The sequence below is a fragment of the Balaenoptera physalus genome, assembly GCF_965194825.1.
Source record: "Balaenoptera physalus genome assembly, chromosome: 19".
NCBI classification, from domain to species: domain Eukaryota; kingdom Metazoa; phylum Chordata; class Mammalia; order Artiodactyla; family Balaenopteridae; genus Balaenoptera; species Balaenoptera physalus.
In genome coordinates, this window is record NC_138900.1 from 18,877,090 (window position 1) to 18,900,230 (window position 23,141).

A 23,141-nucleotide genomic window follows, 5' to 3' on the forward strand; every position below is an offset into this window, starting at 1 on the left:
GAATAGAGAGCCCAGAAATAAACCCACACACCTATGGTCAATTAATCTTTGACAAAGGAGGCAAGAATATACAATGGGAACAAGACAGTCTCTTCAGCAAGTGGTGTTGGGAAAGTTGGACAGCCACATGTAAATCAGTGAAGTTAGAACACACCCTCTCACCATACACAAAAATAAACTCAAAATGGCTTGAGGACTTAAACATAAGACGTGACACCGTAAAACTCCTAGAGGAGAACATAGGCAAAACATTCTCTGACGTAAATCATACCAAGGTTTTCTAAGGTCAGTCTCCCAAGGCAATAGAACTAAAAATGAAAGTAAACAAATGGGACCTAATCAAACTTACAAGCTTTAGCTCAGCAAAGGAAACCATAAACAAAATGAAAAGACAACCTACAGAATGGGAGAAAATATTTGCGAACAATGCAACCATCAAGGGCTTAATTTCCCAAATATACAAACAGCTCATACAACTCAGTAACAACAACAACAACAACAAAACCCAATTGAAAAATGGGCAGAAGACCTAAAGAGACATTTCTCCAAAGAAGACATACAAATGGCTAATATCCACATGAAAAGATGCTCAACATCGCTAATTATTAAAGAAATGCAAATCAGAACTACAGTGAGGTAGCACCTCATGCTGGTCAGAATGGCCATTGTTAAAAACTCTACAAATAACAAATGCTGGAGAGGGTGTCGAGAAAAGAACCTTTCTACAGTGTTGGTAGGAATGTAAGTTAGTGCAGCCACTGTGGAAAACAGTATGGAGGTTCCTCAGAAAATTAGAAATAGAATTACCATATGATCTAGCAGTCCCACTCCTGGGCATATATCCAGACAAAACTAGAATTCAAAAAGATATATGCACCCCTAAGTTTATAGCAGCACTATTCACAATAGCCAAGACATGGAAACAACCTAAATGTTCATCAACAGATGAATGGATAAGGAAGATGTAGTACATATATACAGTGGAATACTACTCAGCCATAAAAAAATAACAAAATAATGCCATTTGCAGCAACATGGATGCAACTAGAGATTATCATACTAAGTAAGTCAGAAAGACAAATACTATATGATATCACTTATATGTAGAATCTAAAATATGACACAAATGAACCTATCTTATCTGTGAAACACAAACAGAATCACGGACATAGAGGATAGACTGGTGGTTGCCAAGGGGGAGGGGAGTGGGAGAGGGATGGATTGAAAGTTTGGGGTTAGCAGATGCAAACTGGTTTATATAGAATGGATAAACAACAAGGTCTTACTGCATAGCACAGGGAACTATATTCAATCCTGTGATAAACCATAATGGAAAAGAATATGAAAAAGAATGTATATACGTATAACTGAGTCACTTTGCTGTACAGCAGTAATTAACAAAACATTGTAAATCAACTATGCTTCAATAAAAAAAGAAATAATAATGAATTTTTGCAACGTTGGTAGAAACAAAGTCAATTTATAAAAATCGATTGTATTTCTTTGTAGGAATAAATATGTAGAAAATGAGATTTTGAAAAAGACCCCCCCCCCAAAAAAAAAAAAAAGGAAAGAAAGGAGGAAGGAAAGAACTATCTACAAAGTGTCACAAATAGAAAGGAATAGAAAGATTCACAGTACTTTTATTGGAAAAATCATTAAACTTTATTGATAATTTCACTGGGTAAAGAATTCCAAGTTGACGGGTTTTTGGTTTTGGAGTTTTTTCCCATTCAGTTTAAAGGTGTTCTCTATAGCCTTCTGTCTTGCCTTGTGTCTAATGAAAATCTGCAGTTGTTATTATCTTTATTCCTCTGAACAGTGATATGTCTTTTCTCTTCAGCTTCTTCTAATAATTTTCCTTTGTTGCTGGTTTTTAGCATTTACTTAGGATGTACCTTGGTGTGGTTTCTTTATGTTTATTCAGCTTTAGGTTGATTGAGCTTCTTGGGCTGTGGATGTATATTTTTCATCAGATTTGGAAATAATTTAGCTGTTATTTCTTCAGTATTCTTTTCTATTTTTCTCTCTCTCATCTCTCCTCCTGGGACCACTTGATACTGTAGCATGGGCCTCTGATGCTCCATCCATTTCTTTTTCCTGCTCTTGTTTCTCTCTGTGCTTCAGATGGGTAGTTTATAGTGCTTGTCTTCAAGTTCACTAATCTTTTCTTCTGTAGTGTCTAATCTTTTTATTCTCATCCAACGTATTGTTTACCTCTTCCATTTGTTTTTTTCCATCACTAGAAGATCCATTTGAGTCTTTTTTGTATTTTTCATTTCTCTCCTCACCATGCTGTTATTCTCTATTATATGCCATCATCTCTCTGACTTCTGGATCCATTCTGTTGATTTTTTTTTTCCCCTCTTGATCATGGACCCTATTTTATTGCTTATTCCCATGCTTGATTGGATAGTGACTATTGTAGATTTTGTGTTGCTGGATGCTAGATTTAGTGCATTGCTTTGAATAGTGTTACATTTTGTTCTAGTGCACACTTACGTTACTAGGCAGTAGTTGGATTCTTTCAAAGCTTGCTTTTGTTAGGGTAGGCCCAACTAGTTTAACCCTACTACAAAGGCAGTAATACCCTTCTGAGGGTTATTGCCAATCTCCCTTATATTATAAGGTCTTTCTACTCTGGCTGGTGGGCTCATGCAGTATTCCTAGTTCTTGGTGAATGTCAGGAATTGTTCTGCCTCCTTGTTTCTCGTGTTTCTTTCCTCGGCTTCAGGTAATTTCCTCTCATACATGTGCAGATCAGTAGTCAGCCAAAGACTGGTGGTGACCCCGCCTAAAGATCTCCAGAGCCCTTCCTCTCTCCCTGGAACTCCCTTCTCTCTGCCCACAATTTCTAGCTGCCTTGGCCTCTCTGATCTCTGATCTCTGACTCCTCAACTCAGCAAGTCCACTGGGTTTGGCTTGGGTTTTCCCTCCCTGTACTGCAGCCAGGCAGTAAGCTGCAGCAGTCATAGTACTCACCGTGTTATTTCCCTCTCAGGGATCACAGTCCTGTACTGCTTAGTGTCCAAAGTCTGAAAACTGTTGTTTCTTATGTTTTGCCTGGTTTTCTAGCTGAATAAATCTGGTCTCTGTAACTCTGTCTTGGCTGGAAGCAGAAAGAAGTCTTTGTATTTTCAGCCTTCTTCTTTAACCCTTTATCGTAAATCCAGGTCCGTGTGTCCAGTAAAATAATAGTTAAATTATTTTTCAGTGAAATAAATGAATTCTGGTTTTTATATATTCTTTTTTTTTAATTAATTAATTTATTTATTTATTTTTGGCTGTGTTGGGTCTTTGTTTCTGTGCGAGGGCTTTCTCCAGTTGCGGCGATCAGGGGCCACTCTTCATCGCGGTGCGCGGGCCTCTCACTATCGCGGCCTCTCTTGTTGCGGAGCACAGGCTCCAGACGCACAGGCTCAGTAGTTGTGGCTCACAGGCCCAGTTGCTCCGGGGCATGTGGGATCTTCCCAGACCAGGGCTCGAACCCGTGTCCCCTGCATCGGCAGGCAGACTCTCAACCACTGCGCCACCAGGGAAGCCCTGGTTTTTATATATTCTTGAGTTACAGTTGATAAATTAACCTTAAAATCATACATTGTTATGTATTCCTGCTGCACATGACAAGTATGCGGCTCCTACCACATGCTTCTCTCTCTGCAAACTTGACAACACCCAAACTGCTGTTCAGCAGAATGCGTTCACTCACCTCAGACTGCCCAGATGTCACGGCAATGTTAAAATGCTATAAAAGTTTTGGAGCCATTTTCTCAGTTTCTGGGCTTATCTTGTGGATGAGTAACAGACAGCTGGAGACTGCCCATCTGATCCACCTGAGGACCACACTTTGGGTCGCACTGCCCTAGAGAATCCTGCAAGTGTGTGTGCAGAATATAGCCCAAGTGACTGTCAACAGGAAAACGGATGTATAGCGTTTGGTGTACTGATACAATGAAATAGTCTATAGCCACACAAAACGACGGGTGAGCCTTAGAGGCGTAATGACACTAAAGTACATATAGTCCCTTTGTGCACCTATTATGGGTCTTGGTTCCCTTTATATCTCGTTCCAATGCTGGCAAACTGAACTAAGCTGTAGTGATGCATAGATAGGCGATGACACTATAGAGATGATTAAGGAGGGACTTTGTGACTGGGGGTTCGGGGGGAGAACACATGGGAGTGTCTGGGGTACCAGAAGTGTTCTGTTTCTTGACCTGTGTGGTAATTATGTGGGTGTTCACTATAATTGTTTGTTAAAATATGCATTTACCATTTGTATAGTTTTCTATATTACATTTCACAATTTAAAAATTTAAGTCATGGTTTTTCACCAGAAGAACTAAAGTCAGAAATGGTCAGTAGAAGTTTCTTCTGGGGAGTGAGACCCTAGGGATGGACTAGGAAACATTTTATTTAAAAAAAATTTTTTTGATCAACTATTTCTCCCACCAAATATTAAGTATTAACTTTTTGTATGTGTGTGCAAATTGTTTCCACCTTTTTTTGTTTGTTTTAAGAACTATATTGTTAGAAATACAGCTGAAGCCCCTTTTAACCACCATCCTTAGTCCCATTGTTTTCCCTGGCTTTCCAAAAGCAATCACTATCATAAACTTGGAATTATATTTCCAATCTGTTTTTTATTTCTACATGTATCCATGAATGACATAGTATTTTTTTGGTGTGTTTTATGTGTTCATAAATGAATTCATACTTTTAGTATCTTCACTTTTTACACTCAATTTTCAAACATCTTTCCATGGTGAGATAGATACATAGAGTTTATTCTTTTTTTTTTTCCTTTGGCTGCGTTGGTTCCTCATTGCTGCTCGCGGGCTTTCTCTAGTTGTGGCGAGCAGGGGCTACTCTTCGTTGCGGTGCACAGGCTTCTCATTGCAGTGGCTTCTCTTGTTGCAGAGCCCCGGCTCTAGGCGCACGGACTTCAGTAGTTGTGGCACACAGGCTCAGTAGTTGTGGCTCACCGGCTCAGTTGCTCCACTGCATGTGGGATCTTCCTGGACCAGGGCTTGAACCCATGTCCCCTGCACTGGCAGGTGAATTCTTAACCACTGCACCGCCAGGGAAGTCCTAGAGTTTATTCTTTTTAACTGCATGGTGGTATTCCATCATATGAAATACTGCATTTTACTTAGCCTATTAATGGAAGTTTAAATTGTTTCTAAGGTTGTTCCTTTAAGCAATGCCCCAGTAAACTTTCTTGTACGGTTTATCGGTTTCCCTAAATACATACCTAGAGGTGGCATTGTTTGGCCATAGCGTAAATGCATTTTCTAGATTTTGACATATTGTTCTCTGAGGCGGCTGTGCACGCCCACCAGCACTTTCCCAGCATTTCCTATTGTCTTTGGTTGCTTTTCATTGTGAACTTTTTGATTGATTTTGTGAACTGATTGATTTTGGTGTCAGGTAAGCGGCAAAAATGCTTTTAAATAAAATTCTAAAATCAAAACAAAAGACAGCAAAGAGAAAAGATAAAAGATGAGTTTAATTCAAACCCCAATTCTGTGGTTTTTGCCCAGGTGTGTCCTCTGCTCTTTGACTAACTAAAAGTAGTGAACTAGAAAGCAGTGGAGACTGGAAAATTCCTGACTGGGTGTTCAGGGAGCCAACCTAGGCTGAAGTCATTGAAATTGTGTGGCAAGTGAGGCAGACCCCAAACACATGCAGCGTGAGGCTTGTTCACTAGCCAGCCAGCCAGCCAGCCAGGAAGTAGTAAACCCCACGTGGTGCCCTGGGAGACCCCATCGCTCAGAATGCTGGGCAGCCTCTGTGTGTCTGGCCCTACCTCTTCGGTCTCAGTTATTTCATGAAAATTGACCGAGAGAACCAGTGAAGGAATAACTCTTCTCTCAGGCATCATTTTGCCAGAATTATATATTGATTGTATGCCCTCGTTGTTTTTGTTTCTTTTATCAGGAAAACATAATTATTTTAGTATGAAATGAAATTTGTTTTAGCATTAGGATTTGAAGGAGGGGCAATTATAACTATGTAAAAAATTAAGCTGTCTTAAATTCTTTTTGGAGGGAGTATAAATAAGTTTGTATATATATACACACACATACACATACACACACAGACATAAGCAAAAATGGTGGGCAGAAAAAGGGATTAGATCATTACCGTCAAAGCAGTGTGTGCCAGCTACGCCCTCTCTGCTGCCCTCCAGGAGCTCCCCACCAGGTCTGCCAGGGACTGGATGATGATGTTGTCACAGAGGCCTCCAAAGGGCCCACCCAGGCCGGAGGGCTGTGCTATCACCGCCTGCCAGTGGCTGCTTCATTTAACCTCGGTGTACTGGATACAGGCTTGTGATATTTTTGTCCATCAGCCAGTTGCAGAAGGAAGAAGAGAAAGAAAATGCTGAGATGGAAGAGTTGATGGAAAAGTTGGCAGCCCTGCAAGTGCAGAAAAAGAGCCTGCTATTAGAGAAGAAAAATCTGACGGCTAAAAACAAGGCGCTGGAAGCTGAACTCGAAAAGGCACAGAAAATAAATAGGTGGGTTTCTTTTTTTTCTTAAGCTGTTTTTTTTTTTTTAAATAGTTAAAAAAGACAATTGAATATTCTATTTCATATTCTTTATCTTTTCTTTTTCTAATATTGGCAATGAAATGGAAAGGGATAAATGAGATTATTAAATACCAAAATATAAAATATGACCAACGTTAACCAACATTATTGTTCAATTATGGTTGATAGTCATAATGCTGACCCTAAGACTCTGCAAGTTCTAGAAGTTCTTTACTAAGTGTTTCCCAAAAGTCTAATCCAGGGATTACTGGATTCCTTTTTCAAAAATATCTTTTAAAGAACACAAGCCAAAAAATTAATAGAATAATATGTATTAGTCTGTTAAGTGTGTTAAGCATTTTGTGATTCCTATTGACTTGGCTTGGAGTCAGTAATTATGCTTCCTTTAAATTCAGTTACCTCTTCTCACCTTGAAACTAAATAGAAGATTTAGGTTACTGCAAAATACACTTAAATGCTAACATGCTTGCTATTTTTATAATACAGATATTCACTATGCCCTGGCCATGCAGGCTAATGAATTTTTTATTCCACCATTTGGGGGACCTCTCTAGGAGATCTCAGAAGAAAATTGATGTCTTCAAAAAGCAGGTGGAAAAAGCCATGGAGAACGAAATGTCTGCTCACCAGTACCTGGCAAATCTTGTTGTCCTGGCAGAGAATATAACCCAGGAACGTGACAATCTTATGTATTTGGTAAGTTTCCTCAGTTACTTCAAGTATGCTGCGAGTTAATATGCAAACATAATTTTAAAGGTTTTTTTTTTTTTAATGATCCATAAAAAGCTGCATCTTTTTACATTTCAACCATAAATTTTCAAGTTCTCCAAAATTTTATTTTTCAACCATCAGTGAAAAACATTTTTGAAAAGCAAATAACCCAAACTTTTAAATACTGGCAAATGATATTTTAGAGGGTAAACTACCGGAATCAGTCCATTCAACTGGGAACAGTAGTCATAAGGCCTCTATTACACACACAGGTGCATCTTTATATTCTCTCTGTAAAGTTGTCTTAATGCAGTCCCTGTTTGAAGATGAAACGTAAGAATCCTAGACAGGTTAAATAGAGTTCATCCCAATGACACAGTTGAAAGGGCACAAAGAGGTAGCTCCAGGGGTACTCATCCCACATTGTTTCTAGTAGCACCAGTCCTGAGGAAAGGAATTGAGTCCATTATTGGTGGTCCCCAGATCAGCGGTCCCCAACCTTTTTGGCACCAGGGACCGGTTTTGTGGAAGACGATTTTTCCATGGACCAGGGTGGGCAGGGGATGGTTTCAGGATGATTCAAGCACATTACATTTATTGCGCACTTTACTTCTGTTATTATTACATTGTAATATATAATGAAATAATTATACAACTCACCATAATGCAGAAATCAGTGGGAGCCCTGAGCTTGTTTTCACTTGCCACTCACTGATAGGGTTTTGATATGAGTCTGCAAGCAACTGATTTATTATGGTCTCTGTGTGGTCAAACCTCTCTGCTGGGCTTCCCTGGTGGCGCAGTGGTTACGAATCCGCCTGCCAGTGCAGGGGGCACGGGTTCGAGCCCTGGTCCAGGAAGATCCCACATGCCGCGGAGCAACTAAGCCCGTGCACTACAGCTACTGAGCCTGCATGCCACAACTCCTGAAGCCCGCATGCCACAACTAGTGAAGCCCGAGCACGCTAGAGCCCACACTCTGCAACAAGAGAAGCCACCACAGTGAGAAGCCCGCGCACCACAATGAAGGGTAGCCCCCACTCGCTGCAATTAGAAAAAGCCCGCGCGCAGCAACAAAGACCCAACGTAGCCTAAATAAATAAAAATTTAAAAAAAAAAAAAAAAACCTCTCTGCTAATGATAATCTGTATTTGCAGCCGCTCCCCAGCACTAGCATCACTGCCTCAGCCCCACCTCAGATCATCAGGCAATAGATTCTCATAAGGAGCACGCAACCTAGATCCCTCACATGCGCAGTTCACAGTAGGGTTCGCGCTCCTATGAGAAACTAATGCCGCCGCTGATCTGACAGGAGGCGGAGCTCAGGTTGTAATGCGAGCCATGGGGAGCGGCTGTAAATACAGATGAAGCTTCACTCGCTCGCTCACCTACCGCTCACCTCCTGCTGTGCAGCCCGGTTCCTAACAGGCCACGGACTGGGTTCCTAACAGGCCACGGACTGGTACCGGTCTGTGGCCTGGGGGTTGGGGACCCCTGCCCTTGATGATGGAGCACTGCTCAGTCAGCAAGAGTGATGCTGTGGGCATGATCTCACTTCTCCACACTGATTTTAAAAGATGTCTACAGCAGGTTGTGCAGTGAAAGAAGACAGATGCTGTGCCAAGCTATGTGTTGAAAAAAGTCTGATAGAATTTACCACAAAATATAACAGTGAGTTAAATATCTGTATCTCCAAATGGTGAAATGACAGGTGATTTTTTTAAAAATCTTTTTTACCTATCTGCATTTTATGATTTTTCTACTTTGAATACATATTGCTTATGTACATTTAAACATGTTTATTTAAGCAATGTTGCAAATCTCTGGTGGCATAGGATCAGAGGTAATAATTTAATGCATGTCATCCCAAGAGCCCAGCAGACTTTCTGTGAGAGTCAGAAAGCAGCCAACTTGGAGGTAACTCTGCCCTTCCTCAGGGTGATTGAGGGGCAGAGAGTCTGTCAGGATGTGTCACAGGCTTATTCCCATCTGTTAGAAAGATGTTAAGTTCCTCCATAGGAGAATGGACACAGGCTTTTAGCCATTGTTTACATAAATGGACATATAAATAGTATATAGCTCTTGGGGCAAAATGTTGATCTTTACTTGTAATAAAAGAAATGCTAATTAAGCCAGTCTTGAGACTCCATTTTGCACTTATATTAATGTTACAAAATTCTTTTTTTTTTTAATTATAGTAGTTGCTGGTAGGAGTGTGGTAAGCGTGGTTATACATTACTGGTGATTTCTGAGCCCTTCCCCGAGTCTTTTAGAGGCAATTTGACTTTGACATGCCATGGTAGGAGCCTTAAAAGCATTCAGACCTCCTGAACCAGTAGTCCCCTCCTGAGAGGTCACTATCCCAACCCAAGTGCTGAAGTCTCTGGCATGTTCTGTACCAGTGCTGAGTGCCCATTTCCTCTTCTGCTGTGTCTCCTGAGCTTACCCACTGGGATATCGAGGGCAACACAAAAGCTTGTTGAAAAATGGAAAGTGCCAAGCAAATGCATTCATCTAGCAAACACTCATGGGAACCTGGCTGCCTCGTGTCAGGGCCATCTTGTTTACAGGGTGGGACATGCTGGTTCCCCCAGGAGGCAGGCCCTGTACCTCCTGTTTGGGCCAGAGAAAATCCCAGGCTTCCATGATGAAGTCAAGAGCCTCTTCGACCATCAAACGGTCCCCTTAGGCTCACTCCTCATATTTGTGGATCTAGGATGGAAATACAAATGGAGGCCATATACTGCTTGTCCAAATACTTAAAAGTTACAGATTAAGCCAACAGACTATTAATAAAATGTGTTCTCTCCTCCCGCCTTGACCTTTGTTGTTATGCCCTGAAAGCCAGGCTCAGATTTAGAATCTTCAGACCCTCCAGATGCGGGGGGAGCTGCTCTCAGCCTGCCCTGCCTCCACCCGCATGAGAGACCTCTGTGTGCACACGGACTGCTGTCCGCTTGGCCCTGCAGGCTCCTTGCCCCTGGCAGCCCCAAGACCAGCCTCTGTAGCTGGGGTTCGGGGGTGGTACTGGCTGCCTCTGCCCTGTCGTGGGACTGTTGGCCGTGCACCCTCACCTTACCCTGTCCTGGTCTCCTGGGCCTTGTGAGAGCCCCTTATATAGTACTTTATTGATACTGGCATCTTCATTTCGAATCCCTTTAGCATGGGTTTCCATGTGACTTGTGGCAAGTTTAATTCCCTGGGTCTTACTTTTCTTTTCTAGAAAATCACTCGTCACTACTGTACTACCTTAGAAGGAATGCTCACCTTTACTTTTAAAAAAAATTTTACCATTTGAAATGGTCAATTTATAGTGTGTAGTAGTTCGTGTCCTATCTGGATATTAATCTAAATCATTCCACTTCAGTGACATCCCTCTTTGATCTACTGCCCGTCACATTTGGTTTGGAGAATGGCCTTGTGCGTTCATCTCAAGTTATCTTTAATTTTGTTAATTATTCAAACAGTCCAGTGAGAATTTTATTTGCATGTTGGGGCTTGTTCCTTGGATATGATGGAAGGAATAGTATATTCCCCAAGAATAGAGAAGTGTCCTGGAAGCTCACATCCCCCGTGTTTGAGGGGCTCAGATTTTCCATTTGTACCCAGGAGGGGCACCCAGCCTGCCGTTCCCGGCTCTTGCCCTCCTCAGCTGTTGGTCCAAGTTCTGCCCACAGCCCTCACACAGGGGGTAGGAATCTGGAGGTGGGGGGCTGGAGAGGTGTCAGGCCAGGACGAGTGGCAGAATGGTAATACTCTTTGTAGTAATACTCTTAGCAGAAGATTTTTTATTATTTTAATTTTCCTGTTAAACTAAGAGCCCATTGTTTTTCTTTTCACTTTACTCCGTAGGCTAAATGTTTAAAAAGTGAGAAGCATGGAGTTCTCAACAAAATCATAGAAGGCAATATTCGCTTGGGAAGGTTGGAGGAAAAAGTCAAGGTAGGTGGACATTTAGCCACTCCTAATGGGAATGGGCTTCCCGGGGTCAGATTTCCATGTTTAAGAAAATGACCCATTTTGCATGTATGTATCACTGATCATCCACAGAGTAAAGCAGTATTGGGTTTCTCTGGCAGAAATAGCACCTCTCGGACTTCTCTGGTGGTGCAGTGGTTAAGAATCCACCTGCCAATGCAGGGGACACGGGTTCTATCCCTGGTCCGGGAAGATCCCACATGCCGCGGAGCAACCAAGCCTGTGCACCACAACTACTGAGCCTGCACTGTAGAGCCTGCGAGCCACAACTACTAAGCCCACATACCACAACTACTGAAGCCCACGCACCTAGAGCCCATGCTCTGCAACAAGAGAAGCCACTACAATGAGAAGCCTGCGTGCAGCAATGAAGACCCAACACAGCCAAAAATAAATTAATTAAATAAAATTTTTTTTAAAAAAGCACCTCTCGGGACTTCCCTGGCAGTCCAGTGGTTAAGACTCCGTGCTTCCCCTGCAGGGGGCACGGGTTCGATCCCTGGTCAGGGAACTAAGGATCCTGCATGCTGTGTGGTGCGGCCAAAAAAAAAAAAAAAAGAAATAGCACCTCTCCATTCATTAAGTAGACTTTGGTTCATCTGCACAATAAGATACCATGCAGCTGTTTAAAAACAAAAAAAGATACAGAAATATCTCTAGGCTCTATCCTTGCTTTGTTATTTCTTCCAGAGACAACATCACCTTTTAACAGACTACGTAATTTATTTATTATGTTTGTTGGTTACTGTTTGTCTATTCTGACCAGAATAACAAGTGCAGGGATTTTTTTTCTTTTTCTGTTTTTGTTCACTGGTATACCCCAAGCACCTAGAATAGCACCTGGTGCATAATATTCAATTAATTCAATAACTATTGGGGGAATTAAATAATATATTTTACAATTTAAAAAATGTAACAAGATCAAAAACAGTATACAAAACAGTATCTCAACTCTGCATCAGGAAGGCTAGAAGGACTACACCACACTATTAATGATGGGAATCTGCATAGAAGTATTATGAGTAATAAAGAGCAATTATAGTTTGTTCTTTTTTTCCTGGTTTTCCTGTTGGCTTTTATTTCCAAAAGAGAAGGTCTGATCTTCAGAGCGGTTGGCCTTGTCTTGGGAATTTGTCTCATTACTGTTCATCTGAATAAGAACAGTAAAAATAAAAAAGTTCCACCCAGTCACCCAGAGAAGAAATCTGTGAGCCAGATCCAGGTCAGATAGGGCAGGATCTCTGGGAAAGTGAGGAGAAGAGACCTGGAAAAGGCTTGTCAAAATTCAGAGGTGACAGGGACTTCCCTGGCGGTCCAGTGGTTGAGAACTCCGTGCTTCCAATGTAGGGGGTGCAGGTTCAATCCCTGGTCGGGGAGCTAAGATCCCGCATGCCTCATGGCCAAAAAACTAAAACATAAAAAAACAGAAGCAGTATTGTAACAAATTCAATAAAGACTTTAAAACTGGTCCACATCAAAAAAAATCTTTAAAAAAAAAAATTCAGAGGTGACATCTCAGGAAACCTTAGCAAAACCCTCCTAAAAGTGAGGACATCAACTTGGAAGTCAGGGCAGTGATGAGATCTGGGAAATCAGAGCTGCAGGCAGAAGTATTTCAGAACCAGGCTGGATTCAGAGAGCCAGAGAAGGGACTGCAAGAGAAGTGGTGTGTGAAGCTTGGAAGTTGACCCATTGCTCTCACCCTCCCAGGAACCTCATCTCATCCCAAAAGAATTCAGTGGCCTCCATACAAAAAGTCTTTAAGAAAAATAGAAGTATAATTTTCTTACACATGATGAAAGCTCATCAGAAATAATGTTGCCACAAAGGAGATCAAAATTGAAACCTGTACTCTAAGGTGAACTGATACGTTGGTAGGTAGATAGACAAGTAAGGAGGTAGGCAGGTAGCCAGGTAGCTAAAACTCAATAAAACAGTAAAAGCTGGGAAAAAATGCCAAAGAGCAGAGACACAGATGGCCAGACAAAGGAGGATGTGAAATGGAACTGACACAACTCAGGGAAGAAATAGAAGGAAAGGAGAAATGTAGACCAAATTATAAGGAGCCCAGGGAGAAAGATATCATAAAAGCAGGATAAGGGACATAAAGGATAAATGAGAAAGGCAAAGACAAGAAGGCAGAAATAAACATGTAAAGAGAACTAGTAGAGGGAATTCCCTGGCCGTCCAGTAGTTAGGACTCTGTGCTTCCACTGCTGGGGGCCCGAGTTCAATCCCTGGTCAGGGAGCTAAGATCCTGCAAGCCGCAAAGTGCAGCCAAAAAAAAAAAAAAAAACACTAGTAGAAAGTGATAGAGATCCAATTTACCTAAAGCAGAAATCAAAACAATGGCACTTATTCTGCTCCAAAGAGTAATTCTTAAAAGTTTTTATTCATAAAATTTTCTGAAATAAATGAAGAGTTGAATCTACCTATTGAAAGGGCACATTATGTACCTATGAAAAACTGGCCCAGGATGGCCCTAGAAAATTGACACCAAGACCTGTGACTTCCAGATAAAGAAAGAATACCTTGCACACCCAAGCAAAAGACCAAGACATAAGAAAAAGAAAATCATGTTGGCATCACACTTCTCAACAACAACACTGAATGCCAGAGAACAGTGGAATTCCATCTATGAATATTCAAGGATGTTTTCATCCAACCAGGCTGCTCTTCAGACAGCTGTGACCATATAAGAACTCTGGAACATTTTTTCCATAAACCTTTCCTAAGGATCAATCAACTTGAGTTCAGCCAAGAAATGATTGGGCAAATTTCAGAAAAGTACTGCTCTTGAGCAAAGAATATATTTAACTGTGAACTAAGACTTAAAAAAAGCAGGGATAAGGCTGATGCAATAAAATGTAGACATAATACAACCTGACAATGCAGAAGTAATACAACCAAGGAAAAAATGATAGGTAAAGGGGGAAGGAAGTTAGAAAGTAGAATGAACTTGCTGATTGCGTCACCTGTAATAACTGAGATCAAAGGATATCATTTAAAGATGAAAAATTCAGTAGGAGGAGCTTAAGCATATTTAAGTAGGGGAAGAGTGAGGAAAAGATTGTTAGGAGCTAACATTATGTTACTTTTAATAAATGAGGGGACTAAGGACATGTAATATAAAGGCATAAAAATAAAAGTAACCACAAGAATCAAAAGAGATTCATTCCTTGATAGCAAAATTACAACAGCAAAAAAGAGCAAAGAAAACAGACTACATTAAAGTCTTTAAAAATGTGTGTAGAGAAAACAATAAAACATAAGATAACAAAATTGAGGCAAACAAATCTGCCCTATAGAAAATATAAATGAGCTTAATTCACCCATTAACAGGAAACAATTTTAGATTATATTATAAAGGAAAACACTATTACATGCCAGAACCAAGAGACAGAGACAGTCAGGAACAGTGTTTTAGAAAGATTAAAAATAAAAGGATGAGTGAAGATAATACAGATTTATGCAAACAAAAGGAAAGCATAGTTGCGATCTTTACATCTGCCAAGAGAGAATTCAGGCCAAAAGCACTAAATGAGACCAGAAAAGAAAAAAAAAGGAGAGGCCTTAATAATGTTAAAGACTACAATTAATAATATATAGTAGTTATGAATGTCTACATACTAAATAACACAGCAGCAAATTTTATAAACTACAGGAGATACAAAGGGAAATGGAAACTTAGTGATAATAGGAGCTTTAATCCACTTCTCTTGGTCCAAGACAGATCAAGAAGTTATACAAAAGTAAGGATATAGAAGATTTTACAACATAATCTATAAGGTTTATTTATGTTTGTATATGTGTTGTGTGTGTGTGTGTGTGTATACACACACACACATACAGAACAATCACAAAAATTGATCATGGACTGGCTACCGAAAAAAAAAACAAACCTCAATAAACCCCTAAAGTAGAAATAAGGCAGACATTTGTTGATCAAAAAGATAAATACCAGAAATTAATAAACAAAATCAGAGAGCGGAAAATGTTCTTTCACCTGGAAATGTAAAAACTGTATAGTAAACTAACTCTTGGGTCAGAGGAGATGTATAAATTGAATGTCATAATTTCTAATGAGAACTGAACCTATAGGAACTACAAGTCAGAATCTATGTGACAACAGTTTTGGAAATGCTCAGAGGGAAATCTATTAACCTTAACTACTATACAATAAAAATGTAAGAAGGAAAATAAGTGAATCAGGCTTTTATCTCAGTCACCTGTTTACCAATAGAGTATGAACAGACCTTGCCAGGTCCTTCTGTGGTTTTTTTTGTTTTTTTTTTAAATTTTATTTATTTATTTATTTATTTATGGCTGTGTTGGGTCTTCGTTTCTGTGCGAGGGCTTTCTCTAGGTGCGGCAAGTGGGGGCCACTCTTCATCGCGGTGCACGGGCCTCTCACTATCGCGGTCTCTCTTGTTGCGGAGCACAGGTTCCAGACGTGCAGATTCAGCAATTGTGGCTCACGGGCCTAGTCGCTCCGCGGCATGTGGGATCTTCCCAGACCAGGGCTTGAACCCATGTCCCCTGCATTGGCAGGTAGATTCTCAACCACTGTGCCACCAGGGAAGCCCGGTCCTTCTGTTCTAATTTTTTTTTTTTTTAAACATCTTTATTGGAGTATAATTGCTTTACAATGGTGTGTTAGTTTCTGCTTTATAACAAAGTGAATCAGTTATACCTATACATATGTTCCCATATCTCTTCCCTCTTGCATCTCCCTCCCTCCCACCCTCCCTATCCCACCCCTCTAGGTGGTCACAAAGCACCGAGCTGATCTCCCTGTGCTATGCGGCTGCTTCCCACTAGCTATTTTACATTTGGTAGTGTATATATGTCCATGCCACTCTCTCACCCTGTCACATCTCACCCCTCCCCCTCCCCATATCCTCCAGTCCATTCTCTAGTAGGTCTGTGTCTTTATTCCCATGTTGCCACTAAGTTCTTCATGACCTTTTTTTTTTTTCCTTTGATTCCATATATATGTGTTAGCATACTGTATTTGTTTTTCTCTTTCTGACTTACTTCACTCTGTATGACATACTCTAACTCCATCCACCTCACTACAAATACCTCCATTTCATTTCTTTTTATGGCTGAGTAATATTCCATTGGATATATGTGCCACATCTTCTTTATCCACTCATCCGATGATGGACACTTAGGTTGCTTCCATGTCCTGGCTATTGTAAATAGAGCTGCAATGAACATTTTGGTACATGACTCTTTTTGAATTATGGTTTTCTCAGGGTATATGCCCAGTAGTGGGATTGCTGGGTCGTATGGTAGTTCTATTTTTAGTTTTTTAAGGAACCTCCATACTGTTCTCCATAGTGGCTGTATCAATTTATATTCCCACCAACAGTGCAAGAGTGTTCCCTTTTCTCCACACCCTCTCCAGCATTTATTGTTTCTAGATTTTTTGATGATGGCCATTCTGACCGGTGTGAGATGATATCTCATTGTAGTTTTGATTTGCATTTCTCTAATGATTAATGATGTTGAGCATTCTTTCATGTGTCTGTTGGCAATCTGTATATCTTCTTTGGAGAAATGTCTGTTTAGGTCTTCTGCCCATTTTTGGATTGGGTTGTTTGTTTTTTTGTTATTGAGCTGCATGAGCTGCTTGTAAATCTTGGAGATTAATCCTTTGTCAGTTGCTTCATTTGCAAATATTTTCTCCCATTCTGAGGGTTGTCTTTTGGTCTTGTTTATGGTTTCCTTTGCTGTGCAAAAGCTTTTAAGTTTCATTAGGTCCCATTTGTTTATTTGTTTTAATTTTTATTTGTGTCATATAAAAAACTAGGCATGATACAAGTCAGAAATTTGGTTTTATTATACTTGAAATTTTTTTATTACTTTATGTGACTTTTGTGATCCAGACTTGCCCTCCCAGATCAGACCTGCCCAGGGCTTACTCAGTTCAGGGCCTCTGACAGGCCAAGGCGTGGGGAGGGAACGCATCCACAAAGCTATCCACCTGGGCCACGGGCAGCACCCCCTCACTCAGAGACCATCCTCCTCCCCCAGGGGTACAGGAAGCAGGCGGCACTGAAGCTGGGTGACATCAGTCACCGTCTGACAGAGCAGCAGGAAGACTTTGCTAGCAAGACAGCTCAGTACCAGCAGGAGATGAGGCACCTCCATCGGATGCTGCAGGACAAGCAGGATGTCCTGGACAAGGCGCTGCAGCAGAAAAGGTCTGGCCGCCCCAGCCCCGTCGCAACGTGTTTGTTTTTTGAACGTTTGGTGGAATTCTCCAGTAAAACCCTCTGGACCTCTTTTGTTCATTTGATCGCTTATTTTTGTTTTTACATTTTAGTTTTATCTGATTTTAATATTAAATATATTTTAATATTGGTTTTTTTATTTGCACCTCATTTTTTTTCTTTGAAAAGATTTTCCCTAGCAATTGACATATAACGTTGTATAAGTTTAAGGTGTACAGTGTGATTTGGTATACATATATATTGTGAAATGATCACCACAATAAGGTTAACATATCCTTCAATTACCATTTTGTTGTTGTTGTTATGGTGAGAACATTTAAGATCTACTCTCTTAGCAACTTTCAAGTGTACAGTACTGATAATTATAGTCCCAATGCTGTACAGTAGATCCCAGGTCTTCTTTAATCCCTCCTTTAAAAATTCCTGTTGTTTGAATATTGGACTTCCTAAATCAATCCAGTCCTCTCATTGTCCTTCCCTTTTTCCCCCTCTTTTCCTCTTGTCTTTGATATTTTTATTCTATTCCATTTTCTTGGGAGATTTTATTAATTTTTGATTAAATGTTTTATTTCTGCCATTATGTTCTCATTTCTGAGAACTTTACATTTCAGATTCTTCCCTTTTTGTAAGAACACAGTCATAAGATTATGGGTGTATCATGTTCTCTGTGGCTGTAAGGTACTCTGTCAGTTGCACTTTTGTCCTTTAAACGTGTGATAGAGGAGGTATTGCCAGTGTATTGAAAACCCTGGGGAATAGTGCATGTTTTGTGGAGGTGAACCTGGTGGTCCCCTCACGTAGTTTGGGTTCACATTTAAGTCAGCCTTTTCAGAATGGCTGTGTTGTCTTTGACAGACTGGAACATAAACTGATGCAAGAATCATAATGACACTCAAATGTGATTTTCTTCAAGTTATAGTAGAATCCGTGTATTTGTTACCAGGCAGAATGCAGACAGCTGTTTATGTTTTCTATCAGCCGGATGTTTCTTAATGCCAGGCAAAATGAAGTCTTATCTAACAGGTTTTCTGTAGTCACAGAAGTTCTTACCACCATAAGTGGTCACTTTTTATAAGTTGGGCCGATACCAACTTTCTTGCCAGACAGGAGGTTTAGAATTGCATTAATAAAATGGAACTTTGTTTTTCACTTTCTCCCTTATTCCATTTTTTGCCCTTTAATGGTTTGAAAGTTAAACATTCTATTTATGTTCTTTTAGTGGTTGCCATTGAAATTTCATATGGATACCTAACATTAACAAAAATCTAAAGCTAATCAGCACCTCTACATTTCTACCTGCAAATGCAAGACCTAATGCTCTAACCTAATTATTTCCCACTCAGTTTATATGCTCTTGTTGTCTAGTGTCATTACATGTAGATACAGATACGTGAAGATGAAAAGCAAAGATCTATTTTATATCATTGTTTTTAGCCCCAGAAATTACATATTACTAGTTTCAATATAGTTATTTTATTTTGATTTACCTAGAGTTTACCAGTTTCTTTGCTTACTATTCTCTTTTGCATCTTAGACCTTATTTCTCAGATTATTTTCCTCCTTCTGAAAGTACATGCTTTAGAAGTTTCTTTAGTGAGAGTAAGCTTTCTTAGTTTTTGTTTATCTGAAAATGTCTGCATTTTGCCCTCATCCTTGTGAGTTGATTTTTGCTGGGTTCTACCTTGACAGTCTATTCTCTCAGCACATTCCACTGTCTTCTCTGTTTCATTATTGCTGTTGAGAAGTCTTTTGTCATTTTCAAAACTAGATGATCCATCATTTCTCTTGCCTATTTTAAGATCTCCTCTGTCTCTTGTAGTCTGCAGTTTCATTGTATTTAACTATGAATTTCTTTTCACTTATCTGCTTGGTATAAGTTATTCTCTATATCTGTGATTTTGTTTCTTTCATTACTTCCAGAAAATTCTCAGTCGTTATCTCTCTCTCTCTCTTTTTTTTTTTTTTTTTTTTTTTGGCTGCGCCGTGTGGCTTGTGAGATCTTAATTCCCTGACCAGGGATCAAACCTGTGCCTCCTGCAATGGAAGTGCAGAGTCCTAACCACTGGACCACCAGGGAATTACCAGTCATTATCTATCTCTTAAAATAAGTCTTTTCCCCTCATTGTTTCTAGATTTCCTTCTGGAACTCATATTAAATGTATGTTAGACCTTCTTATTGAATCTTTCATGTGTCTTATCTTCTACATTTTCTATCTCCTTGTTTTTCTGGTCTACATTCTGGGTAATTCTCAATATTTCTGTTTACTAGTTCTCTGTTCAGTTTTGTTCAATGTTCTGTTTAACCTAGCCATGGAGGTTTTTTATTTCAACAACTGTATATTTCAATTTCAGAAGTACTGTTTGGTTCTTTTGAAAATCTACCTAGTCGTTTTTAAAATAAATTTTTGGTCTTTGCTTATCTTTAATACATCTTTTATTTCTTTTAACATTTTATTCATAGTTATTTTATACTCTGTGTGTGACAGCTTCATTATCTGCAATTTGGGGGTCTGAAACCTGGTTTTGTTGACTCTTGCCCTGTGTGGCTTATTTCGTTCTATGTACAGTAATTTTTTTACCATGAACTCATGGATGGGTTGAATTTAGTCTGTGGAGTCCTAGGGGCCTGGACTGAGGATGTTTTCTCCAGAGAAGGTTTGCATTTGCTTTTCTTTGGTGCCGGAGAGTATTTCCAAACCTGGAGTCACTTTAATTTTATTATTAACTGAAAAAATAATCTACAGTAATGCTTTTTTTTAAATACAAAAGGACTTTAAAAATATTCACAGGGAATTCCCTGGCGGTCCAGTGGTTAGGACCCTGCACTTTCACTGCTGAGGGCCTGGGTTTGATCCCCGGTCAGGGAACTAAGATCCTGCAAGCTGCATGGCCAAAACCAAAAAAAATTTCACAATGCCATTATTACATTTATAATGAATGTATAACTTCTTAATATATATTTTTCTGAGCAGCATTCTGGGTGGTTTCCTCTGCTCAATATTCCACTTCATTAATTCTCTCTTTGGTTGTGTCCAATGTACTTTTAACTCTGCCATTGAGTTTTTTCCCTGATTGTCTCAAAAATGTCTTTTTACTCTCGATTCACTCCAGTCAGGGGCTGGGGATACTCTAATATGGGGAACAGTGTAGATTCAAACCCCAGATTCATTTGAGAACAAGTCAGTGGCTACAGTCCCCAAGGAGCCTCTCAGAGCAGATTTCTTTTGAAGACTGGCAGATTTTTCCACCCAACCATCCTTCCTTTGAGGGTTCTTCACATATCTCCACTTACCTGCCTAATTCTGGGACACATAGTTCACAGTGTTGCTAGGAGGAAGAGGGGAAACATGGGTGGGAGTGAGCCCTACGGTTTTCTGTTGCGCCCAGTTTGCATGTGCCCAAGACTAGTCTCCATTCTACAGAAATCTGGGTTTCTAGCATGGGCTTTTGTCCTCAAAGCAATACAAACATTTTGTTTGCCAGCCTCTGTGGTTTCAGTTTAATCCTCTTTTTTTTTTTTTTCTGCCCTTAGAGATTTCCTTCTCTCTTTGTTTTGAATTTAGCTGTGCATTATCATGATGCAGTGTATCAAACATCTGGGTGTTTTGCGTCAGAAAACAGAAGCACGGAGATTTTTTAGACATAGAGTAATTAGTGGGCATCATGGGCTTAGGAAGGAAACGAGAGTTCACAAGGAAAGTGACACTGGACGAGTGGGTGTGTCACTGGCCTCCCTGAATCTCTGTGTCCTCCTCTTTAAACAACAGTGCTGAGTCCACCTGGTAATCCAGTTGCTAACATTTTGCATAACCACCGGGCAGCGTCTGTGAAGGAGCTGGCCTTCCCAGCCCTGCCGTCCCGCACGAGGCCCATTCCTCCTCTCAGGCTGAGGCTTGCTTGTCCCTCCCCGTGGGGCTCACGTGAGGTGGTGGCAGGTATCTGGTCTGCTCCCCCAGTGGACCACAGCCCTGTGAGGACACGTGTACCTTGCCTGCCCTGTTTCCTCAGCTCCCCACACGGGGCCCGTCACACAGTCCTGGCTCAGCCTTGGTTCCCTCTGGGCACTCGCCCTCCTGGCACATGGTCTGGGCCAGTCTTGTCTGTGACCCGGGTTGTGTTCCTCACTCCCCACAGTCGGTCCCCTCCTCACCCTCTAACTCACTCTCTGTGTCTGGGCCCATCAGTGGCTCTGTGGATGGAGGCTGTGAAAGGTGTCTGAGTGTTGGCCCGGTCGCAGTGGGGACGGGCAGAGGGGACACTGGAGAGGCCTACAGGGCCCATGCTGTGTGGGCGCCCACAGCCACTGCAGTTATTGTGTTTTATTTTTGTAACATTAATGCCATGGAGAACAAAGCGTGCGTGCACTGGTGCCAAAATAGAAGAAAGGGCAAAACGTAGAGAGGAAACCTAAGACGTCATTTTCAGCCTGTGCCTTTGTATTTTTTTCTATTTCCAGGGGACATCGGGCTTCATTCGACACTGGGAATCTTTGCTTCAGAACCCACGCACAATGGGCTCTGTTCTCTGACTTTAAACATTCTTCCACTTGGCTTCTCACTACTTTAGGATTCATAAGGGCTCTATGAATATTTTTTAAATTGTGTTATTTTAAACTTTATGTTGTTTATTTCTCTCAGAGAAATGGAAGGTGAGCTTGAGGTTGTTTGGGAGTCCACCTCCAAGGAAAACCGAAGGATCCGAGAACTTCTCCAGGCCACGCTGGAGAGGACAGGCCCGTGGGACAACACCAGAGCTTTTGCGGACCGCTGCCTGGACGGCATCTCTCAGGGAGACGTGCAGGATGGCTGCCACTTCAGCTTCTGTGACCTGAAGCCGCCTCCCACCGCCCACCAGGGTCTGCGGGAGCCCCTGGGCTAGGGCCCCTCGGTGGAGAGGTCTGCCCAACGCAGGACAGGGAGCGCCGAGGAGACGGCAGACTCCCGCCCACCGCTGCAGCGTTTCTTCTCCTCAGGGCAAGGAAGAAATACTGTCTCAGAAATTTAACCGGTTTTTTTACATTTTGCTTTATTTTTAAAATGTGCTGCTGAACTATATTTAGCTGGTGCACGTCCTCTGACCCCACTGCCACCGAGCCGGGCTCTGTGAGATCCATTGCTCAGGCTAACAGGTGACCTGGCAAGCTGGCCTGTCTCCGGGCTCCTAGATCTGCGCTGGGAAAACCCCAGAGGGAAGGGCGGGCAGGCCCGAGTGCTCAGCCTGTGTGTTTGATGACTTAGTTTCATTGGATGAGCCATCGACGGAAGGCCCAGCGATGAGACCTGTGCGTTCACTCTGGGTGGTATTTTATTGTTTGGCAAAAAACAGGTGCTGGTCTTCATGCCCCAGTAGATTGTACAAAATCTGTCCTGCTCTCTCCCCGAGCCCTTCCCTGTCCTCCTGGAAAGGTAATTTTTCTGGGGCCACGTAACCTCCCTCCCCTTCTGAGAGCCTTGACTTTGAGCTCCAAGGTGGGGTCCCTGCCCCACTGCCACCGCCGAGAAGGATGCCGGGGCCGTAGCCCTTCTCCACCCTGTACCACCTCCTCAGGTAGATCATCCCTGCCTCCCGGACCATTCCTGGGACTCTTGGCGGGCGTGCCAGCTGTCTAGGGCCGCTTGTCCCCGGCACGCTGGAAGAAGGCTACAAGGGATCCT

General features: G+C 41.4%; 1 protein-coding gene across 5 annotated transcripts in view; it reads left to right on the forward strand.

The window, feature by feature from the left end:
• The window catches only part of CEP89 (centrosomal protein 89), a gene marked incomplete at its 3' end in the record, with an annotated part of 75,264 nt that extends 52,899 nt beyond the window's left edge, over nt 1-22,365 (forward strand). For 4 of the 5 annotated variants that reach the window (XM_082437568.1, XM_082437567.1, XM_082437570.1 and 1 more), the window contains exons 15-19: nt 6,356-6,523; nt 7,111-7,252; nt 11,120-11,209; nt 17,288-17,457; nt 22,125-22,365. In XM_082437568.1, the coding sequence (XP_082293694.1) occupies nt 6,356-6,523; nt 7,111-7,252; nt 11,120-11,209; nt 17,288-17,457; nt 22,125-22,365 (811 nt within the window). The remainder of the gene's footprint in view (nt 1-6,355; nt 6,524-7,110; nt 7,253-11,119; nt 11,210-17,287; nt 17,458-22,124) is intronic. The other variant, XM_082437571.1, reaches the window with a different exon arrangement.
• Between the last annotated feature and the right edge of the window lie 776 nt (nt 22,366-23,141).